Source organism: Acanthisitta chloris, unplaced genomic scaffold (genome assembly GCF_000695815.1).
Source record: "Acanthisitta chloris isolate BGI_N310 unplaced genomic scaffold, ASM69581v1 scaffold31752, whole genome shotgun sequence".
Lineage (NCBI taxonomy): Eukaryota > Metazoa > Chordata > Aves > Passeriformes > Acanthisittidae > Acanthisitta > Acanthisitta chloris.
The window spans coordinates 1,152-10,017 of NW_008660407.1; the positions used below are offsets into that span (position 1 = coordinate 1,152).

The following is an 8,866-nucleotide window of genomic DNA, read 5'->3' on the forward strand; positions in this document are numbered from 1 at the left end:
CCCAGCACAGCATGTCTCCTTTCCAGTCACAAAAGGTACATCAGTGCAGGGAAGAGAAGATCCCAGGGGCTCAGACCTAGTTGTATCCACTTTATTTATCATGGCAGATCAAGACACAATGAAGCTCTCCTCCTCTCAGCTCTGTGGCTGGGGAATGTGCCTGTTGTTAGGATGTTCCATGAGGGCAGCTCACCCCATACCCCACAGCTCTGTCCATGCAATCAGCTGTTTACAGCTCCTTTAAGCCCCAAAAATGCTGTTTGCAGGACAACCTGCACTGCCACTCGTTTGTCTGAGAGTTGCATGAGATTTTTTGCAGAATCAAGAGATAAAGAAAGCAAAAAACTGGCTTTCAAAGCAGCCCCATGGAGACATCCTGAATTTGCTTTTAAAGTCCACCCTCCTGTGAGCACTGTGAGCCAGCTCCCAGCGGGATCTTGGATTTGCTTTCTGTGTCCATCAGGGGTTTGGTATTTGCTCCGTATTTATGGAACCCTGTGCTGAACTGGGAGATGAAGCAGGGAAGGGGATGGGATGCAGCCAGCAGGATTAATCCTCTTCTGCACGTGCAGTGCTGGGAGGAGGGGAACTGATGGTTTGCTGGGAGCAATGTTTTCTTGGGAATGATGGTTTGTTGGGAGTGATGGTTTGCTGGGGATGTGGATTGCTGGGAGTGATGGTTTATTGCGAGTGATGGTTTGCAGGCAGCAATGGTTTGCTGGGTGTCAGGGCATGCTGCTGGGCACAAGCTCACACCAGTTATTCCTGCATGGAATTCCCCCCAGGGGGTGCACTCATGCTGCCATGGGATGGGGTGACCTTGGAGGGGACACACAGTGCCACCTGCTCCAGCCCCATGGGATGATCAGGAGCAAGTCTGTGTCTCTGCTCCCTTTCCTCTTGGCTCTCCACCCCTCACCTCCTGCTTGTGAGCAGCCCATAGTGACTCCCTTTTGCAGGGCTTTCCTTGACACAAATCCTCCCAAAAACAGTTCCTTTGCTCCCCCCACCACACAATTACCACATGTTCCTAATTGGGGTCCCTGGGGCAGCTGAGGCTCCCAGTGTGAGCTGCCCAGGTGACACTGCTCAGCATCCCAGTCCATGCACTTGGCACTGGCAGAGCTGGGGATGGAGCTGGGGTGGCACCAAGGTCCTGCTGGCAGGAAAAATAACCTCATCCTACAAGGTGCCCCAAGGGTACCAGGGTTAGCCAAATCCCCCTAGTCCATCAGCTGAATGGCAGAGGGATGCACACCTGCAAACAGCCTGGAGCACTGAGTGCAGGCAATGGGTTTTCTGGAGAGAAAAGGCTTTTTTACCCCTTTTCTGTTTTTGTTTTATTTTTTTTATTTACTAAAATAACAAACTCACAGAGTAATGGAAGAGTTCCAGACCTGGGAATGTTTCTTGAAAGGGATCAATTGAAACAGGCTCCTTAATTACACAGCAAATTATAACAAATTTCCAAGCATGGGGTTTTAAGAGGTTTAGGGACGTGGCTGTTGGTAGGAAGGGAGGTTTGAATGCCCTTACACGGAGCTGGCAGCATCCCAGCTGTGTTGCTAGAGGAGTAGGCAAAGCTTTAGGGCTGGAGGCAGATGAATTGGTTCAGTTCCCAGTCCCTTGGCTTCATGGGGCCTTGAATATTTGCTGATTCCTGCTTTGGAGCTGCTTTATCCTGCCTGAGGAGTGTCAGCACAAGGGGACTCTGCAGCAGAGGTTCCTCCTTGCAGCAGGCTCACACTGCACCACCTCTTCCACTTCACACCCTTCATTTTTTTTCCCCTAAAACGTAAGTTTTAAACCAAATTCCAAAAGGTGGTTTGTTTTTTTTTAATTCACTTACCTTGCAATGGAGAGCAAGAAAGGAAACTGAGTGTGTTTGGAAATCACCTCCCACCCTGAATCCTGGTACCAACTGGCCCCTGAGATGGTGGTTGGACCAGGCAGCACAGGATGGACATCTCTGGGTGCCCATGCTGGGCAAGGCTCTGTGATGGAGCCTGGATTTGGTTAGGAACTGCAGTGATAGGACAAGGGGCAATGGGTACAAATTGAAAGAGGGGAAATTTACATTAGATATCAGGAAAAGGTTTTTTCATATGAGGGTGGTGAGACATTGGCACATGTTGCCCAGGGAGGCTGTGGCTGCCCCAACCCTGGCAGTGTTCAAAGCCAGGTTGGATGAGTCTTGAGCAACCTGCTCTGGTGGGAGGTGTCCCTGCCCAGGGCAGGAGGTTGGGACTAGATGATCTCTAGGGTCCATTCTAACCCCTTAACATTCTGTGATTCTGTGATTCTATGGGCAGAGTGAGATGGACATCCCTGAGTGCCTGTGCCAGACAGAGCTCTGTGGTGGGCAGGGTGGGATGGCCATCTCTGGGTGCCCAGGGTGCCTGGCATGCTCCATGCTGAGCAAGGCTCTGTGCTGGGCACCTGCTAAGCCATTGCTGCACTCATCAGCTGTGAGTGCTGTTACTAAACTTGGCACCGCAGCTGCCTACAACTTCAGCAGATGTTTCTGATTTTTTAGCCCAGTGGAAATTTCTTGAATCACTTTTAACCTCCAATCCCAGGGAGGAAACCTCAAGTGACTCAGCCCTCAGTGAAGCCATTGGCTCCGTGGCAGATATGATCTGAGAGGAGCCGCAGAGCCGTCCAGCTCACTTGTCTCCTCGCCCCAAGTGCCAAAGAGTTGTCCTGTGTGGATCAAGTGTCCTAAATACCGACAGGGAGAGACCTGACCCACCCTTCCCCTCTTCCCTCCCTTCTCACCCCTTTCCCTGTGCCAGATGGCTGTTGTCAGGGAAGGGAGCCCGTGCACAGCAGGGTGAGTCAGTGGTGGGGATGGACAGGAGTGATGTTCCAGCCCCTCACCTACCCACATGAGCTCAGCCCCAGCTCGGGGCTGGCTGCTGGCTCCAGCCAGGGATTCAGCTCCCTTGGATGTTCCTGGCTGAGCTGTGAGCACACAGGGAGGTGGTGGTGACATAGGGCACCTGAGACCATCCCAGTTCCCCAAGGCAGATAGTGACAGGACAAAGGGGAACGGTTTTAAACTAAAAGATGAGATTTAGATTAGATGTTAGGAAGAAATTATTGGCTGTGAGGGTGCTGAGGCACTGGCACAGGTTGCCCAGAGAAGTTGTGGTTGTTCCATCCCTGGGAGTGTTCCAGGCCAAGTTGGACAGGGCTTGGAGCAAACCTGGGCTGGTGGAAGGTGTTCCTGCTCATGGCAGGGGATGGAATGAGATGATCATTAAGATCCTTCCAACCCAAACCATTCTATGACTCTATATTCTGTCCTGCTCTGCTGAAAGCCCCCACACCTTGATGGTCACTTTCTTGACATAGAATTGGTCTGGAGAGCTAAATTCAGGGGATCCTGCAGGGCCACAAAGGCACAAGAGAGTTGTTGGTGTCTCCTGGGGCCCTTTTGCTATCATCCCACCCTTCAGCAATCAAAACTCCATTGGTTGCCCAGTCCAGGGGCTGAATGGTGTCTGTAAATGTGTGCATAAGTGGGATGTGGTCTCATCTGGGAAGGGAGTAGGTCTCACAGAACAGCTTTTCCCTGCAATGGGCTGACAGGCACTTTTCTGTCCCTCCTCCAGGTTCTGCTCCACCCCAACAGTGGGGCAGCTGGGAAGAATGGAGAGATAGAGGCACTACGGCTGGCTCAGTACAAGGCATTTTACACCACAGGTACTGTGCCCCTTCCAGAGATCCTAAAGTCTAGGAAAACACTTCTGGAATCCTTGGTTCCCTGCAGATGTAGGTAAAAACTAACTCAGGTTTGCAAGAGCAAACACAGGTAGGGATAAGTATGTGCCCACCTGCCTCTGAAGCCCAGGGTTGTTGGCCCCAGATGCACTCTGGAATTAGCAGCTGGGACAGTGTGGGACTGTGCCACCACAGGAACACAGAGGGGATCCCTGGGCAGCCTGGACTACAGTTTTGTTCTCTTTCCTCCCTAGGAGGGGCAATGGCTTGCGATGGGAGCACTGGGCTGGCTGAGCATCACCAGCCCCCCCTCATTTTCAACCTGGATCGTGATATCCAGGAGCAGGAGCCTTTGGATGTGGCATCCAGAGAGTACCAAGCAGTGCTGCCCATGATCAGCAGGGCTTATGGCCAAGCCCTGGAGGACATTGCAGCAGACAATGTCTCAGTGGCAGATTACTCCAAGGACCCGGCGGCGATTCCCTGCTGCAATGTGCAGCACGTGGTCTGTCGGTGCCACTAGGCCACGCTGGGTCTTCACGTGGAAAGGAGAACAACACAGACCTGTCTCTAAGCAAATAATTGCTCAGGCTGCTCCTTCTCTGAGTCTGTTGTCTGTGAATGGGATGTGCTGGCTCCAGGCTGGAGGTTGGCCATGGAGAGGGATGGAGGCTGCAGTGCCCTTGGCTCCATGCTAGAAGCAGAGAGGTGAGTTAGATGTGGGTCTGGGGGGCACACAGAGGGTCTCCTTTCCTGCAGAGCAGGATTGTCACCCTGGCAGAGCATTTCACTGCAGTACCTGGTGGCTCTGGGCACATGGAAGGCTTTTTGTAGGGTTCTTTAGCTCTGGGAAAGAGCCAGGTCTTGGATTAAAACTATATTCTGTGATAGTTGGCTTTGGGAGAGAATTCCTCTGGGAAATGTGCTTGGCTTTCCTCTAAAAAAGAGGCATTACAGAGTGGCTGGTGGGAGCATGAGGCAGGGGAGCACAGGGCACACATCCTCTGAGCAAACATCCCTTCTGCTGCTGAGAATCTGGAAGTCTGTGGGTGCAGAGAGAAAATTCCCAGCTGGCACCAGGTGAGTGCTCTGGGAAACAGAACACCTGCCCCACCAGCTGCTGGCTGAGCTTTCATAGCAGGGTCATGGAAGACCAAAGTGTCTGTGGGAGTAAGGGAGGCCTGGGCTGTCCCTGACACGTGGGCAGGATGCTCAGCTTGTCCTGCACAGCACAGCTTAGGGACTATGCTGCCACCTGCACCTGAGTCCCAGTGTTTGGGAAAGGCTCTTTCTGCAAGGTGTGTGGGAGAGGCAATGCCAGGGGGCACAGGTGGGGTAACACAGCTCTTCTGGGGCCATTTCTGGGCAGGTGCAAATGCCTGGGGAACTGCAAAGCCAGAACTGAAGTTGCAACTGAAAGTCAAGAAACCACCAAGATTTCTCAGCAGCTGAGTGAGGGTTTTCTGAAACAACTTTGGGCTCTGATTTACACACCCAGATCTTTCTTTGGCCAAGCTGTAAATGGATTGGTGTGGACTTGGCCAGATGGGTTGGGTTGGGTCATGTGGGAGCAGCTGTCCTCACCCCAGCTCCCCAAACCCACTCTCCCCACTCCCAAAACTTCATCCAGACTGACATCTTTAGGGCCCCACAAAGAAGAGCAGGAGCTGCCAGGGACAGACTGTGACTTTATTCTGTCTTTAAACGTAGCAAATGGCATCTCCTCTAATATCACTGCAAAAATACTTTGCCTGGGTTAAAATAGTATGTATATACTGTACAAAGACATAAGTTTAATATCTCTTCCTATAAGTACATTTATACACATAAAACAGCATAAATTAGAAAAGGGACGAATGGGTATATAAAATTCTGGTTACATACAAATCTGATTAAATTAGCATTTACATTGTGGTTCTAACATAGAGTTTGTTAAATAGAGCAATGTGCATACAGTACAGTGACACCCCACCCAGACACCAATTGATACAGGGGCTGAGGGCCAGGTATTCACTTCCACATACCAGAGGAAAAAGTGTGGCCCACCTTAGATTGATTTTTTTTCTCTCATCTTGGGGACTCACAGATCTGTTCTTCGAAATTCCTGGCTTTTCCAAAGCACTTCCCAGCAGCTGTCCCAAGTGTGGCTGTTTGCTGCTCCTCATGACCTCTTGGCTTTGCCTGGTTGACCTCCACGGCACAAGATTATCTACCAAAATCAAAACAGAAGGGCCTTACTTTTCCCAGCAACAGGGTGTGTTTCCAGTTGGGTTTACACACGTGGGAGGAGAAAGGGGCAGGGATGTCCTGCAGTGTTTTACTTTCCCTTCAAAGGCAGATTTGTGAGAGGTTGATTGACTCTCCCCCCTCCCCAAATTTGCAGTCCGGGGAACAGGAACCATCTGGCTTGGTGATAAGTGTGTCTTGCCTCTGCCTGGCATTGTGCTGGGCACAGCCACGTTTGGGGGAGTGCAGGTACATGGGGTGAAGTCCATTTGCCTTGCTAAGTCCTCCCAAAAAGCTCAGCTCTGGCATGGCAGGAGGGAAAGGTGTGTGCATGCATCACTCTCAGGTTCTCCAGGTGCATCCCAGAGTTAAACACCAACACGTTAAAGAGGATTAAGGGAGAGGAAGTCCAGCCTAAGCACCAGCAAAGCCTCTGAGAGAAAGAGTAAAGCAGGAGCAGAGAAAAACAGGCAGCAACAAAGACCCTGATCCATGTCCCATCAGCTATTCATGCCATGGAGCCCCCAGGGTGAAATGTGTCCCTGCTCCTGGATCAGCTGTGGACATCTCATTCTGAGGCAGCTGCTGACACCAACCATGAGCCCAGGCAGTTCTCAGCTCTGACCAATGTCTCACAACCTCAGCTGTAGGAAAGGTCTCTGCCAGTTCCTCCTCCCAGATCCGTTTCTCTGGGAGCTTCTGGACCATGACTTGCCTGGTTTTGAGGTACAGGCATTGACACTGGATTGCACAATTCCCAAGGGACAGCAGATCATGTACAGATAAGATGAGCTTAATCCTGCAAGCCCCAGCTGCCCAAAATACCAGTCTGAGCTACCAGGGCAGGAGCAAGAGGCCATTCAGGCTCTGCCAAACTTATTCATCCCCCATGAAACATGATTACTTGTCAAGCTTCACTGCAAAATCTATGGCTTTTCCTCTGCTAAGAGCCAGCTGTCAGAAAAATCACTTCAAATCATTAGTGTCCATATCCATGCCACAGAACGAGTGGAACACCATCCAGCAAACAGCAGAGAGGAATTTGGGCAAATACTGATCCCATGGAGACAAAGAAGGATCTGCAACCTGGTTTCTTCTGGTTTGGAGCAGTGAAGGGGTATATGGACCCTCTGCAGACCTTCCCCTGATTTTCTCCCTCCTACAGGCAGCAGCATCTTTTGGCAGCACAGGAAAGTGCCCAAAACCGTTTTGAAGTAGCCAAAAATCGATGTGGGAGAGATGGTTTATAAGAGTGACTGAGGATCAGTGAGGAGAAGTCTCTTTGAAGAGCTGAACTGCTGTATGCAATCTCACCTGACTTCATGAAAAGGATCTTCTGATAGAGCCTTCACATCACCTCTGGTCCCTGCAGCCAAACACAGGATGCTTGCCTGGAAAAGCACTGAGCAATCTGCTACAAGAAATCACCTTTCCTACTGAATCCAGCAGATTTAAGAAGATCCTCTAGTTGTGGTTGCACTCCCCAGGTGCACACAGGCCATCTTGTTTGCAGAATCCTGTAGGATTTCTTTTGCCAGACCTCACAGCACTACCCCAAAACTGTTCTGACCACACCTTGCCGGGGACAGCCACTGTGGTGGCTCCCAAAAGTGGAGCTGACCAAGCAGTGCCTTACCTGGCCCAAAACATACACCAACAGCTCCCAACACTGCTGGAAACCTCACTGATAGACCCAGGGAACAGCAGCAGCTGCTCAGGCAGGTGAGCCCAAAAGAGCTGTAATTGCCACAACTGTTTGCAGCCAGAGCTGGTTTGCTCTTCTAATCCCCCAGAGTGAGGACTCCACAGCCTCCTCCCTGCACATGCAGCACAGCACCTGCTCCTCACCCGTGGCTCCAGCCTGCTGTCCACCTCAGGAACACCTGAGTCCTTCCTGCCTAAGATCAGCAGTGACTTGGGAGTGCTTAATCCACCCCATCAGTGCAGGAGATGCCACTGAACTGGTGTAACCTCTTGCTGCAGGATCCTTCTGCAGTCCTGGCACAATCAGCAGCAACATCCACGTTTGCTCTTGTGCAGTCACTTTTTATGAGTCCTTCTTGGGCTTCTCAGCTCCTCTCTGATCTGTCCCTCCTTCCATTTAATGAAGAGGCAGTTTTTCACAGATTTTATGTTAGGCTGAAGCTGGTTTTCCTCACTCTTTAGCAGCTGAGCCCCTGAAGTCTTGCTTGAGGTCAAGGGAAGACAAGATGTTTCAAACTGGAGAGGAACTGCAGGCTCTGAGCACTTTCTCCAGAGCCACATCTGAGTTCAAAGCCATACCATGGGCTGTGGGTGAATATTCCATTTTGTCACAAGTCTTGAGGTTTTTTTAAAAGTCTTTTTGTTGCACACTGGAAAACAAACAAAACCCTTCCCATGCTTCCTCAAAGCAGAATGCTGTCAAAACATTTGTGTTGGATAAGGTCAGGTTTTCTCTCCCTCCTGCTCCACACAGGAGTGACCAATGCCTGAAAATCCCCTTGAACGTGTCACTGAACTGAATCTCTTAGTGCTGAGAAAACAACCAAGTTCAGTGAAATTCAGAGCATCAAAACATCCTGCCTAGCTCTCTCTGTACACTCACACCACGAGGGGCAAACCCAAAGCCCAAGACTTTATCTGGAAGCTCCATTTGCTGAGCCACTCTATCAGGGAGTATTTATGGGCAGTGCCTTCCCTCCCACACCACCTCCTCCTGAACATTACACATGCCACTTGCTCTGTCAGGTTACTGACAGCATTTTGAGAGATCAAAGCTCATTCAGTAAAGCACCTGCTGTGATCCAGCAGGGGTTTGGGGCTGCTTTCACACAGCACAGTCCCAGCAGGAAGGCTCATCCAGGAGCAGCATGATTCCTGCTCACTGGCATTTGCTTGGCCCCAAACCACAAGTTCAAGAGCAGGTTCAGCA

General features: G+C 50.9%; 2 protein-coding genes across 2 annotated transcripts in view; one reads left to right on the forward strand and one right to left on the reverse strand.

The window, feature by feature from the left end:
* LOC103797584 (arylsulfatase G-like) overlaps positions 1-4,249 on the forward strand; it is a 4,782-nt gene extending 533 nt beyond the window's left edge. Inside the window, exons 2-3 of the mRNA XM_009069803.1 lie at positions 3,618-3,708; positions 3,981-4,249. Of these exons, the coding sequence (XP_009068051.1) occupies positions 3,618-3,708; positions 3,981-4,249 (360 nt within the window). The remainder of the gene's footprint in view (positions 1-3,617; positions 3,709-3,980) is intronic.
* Positions 4,250-5,394: 1,145 nt separating this feature from the next.
* WIPI1 (WD repeat domain, phosphoinositide interacting 1) overlaps positions 5,395-8,866 on the reverse strand; it is an 18,450-nt gene continuing 14,978 nt past the window's right edge. The window contains exon 12 of the mRNA XM_009069804.1: positions 5,395-5,935. Within this exon, the coding sequence (XP_009068052.1) occupies positions 5,888-5,935 (48 nt within the window). The 3' untranslated portion in view covers positions 5,395-5,887. The remainder of the gene's footprint in view (positions 5,936-8,866) is intronic.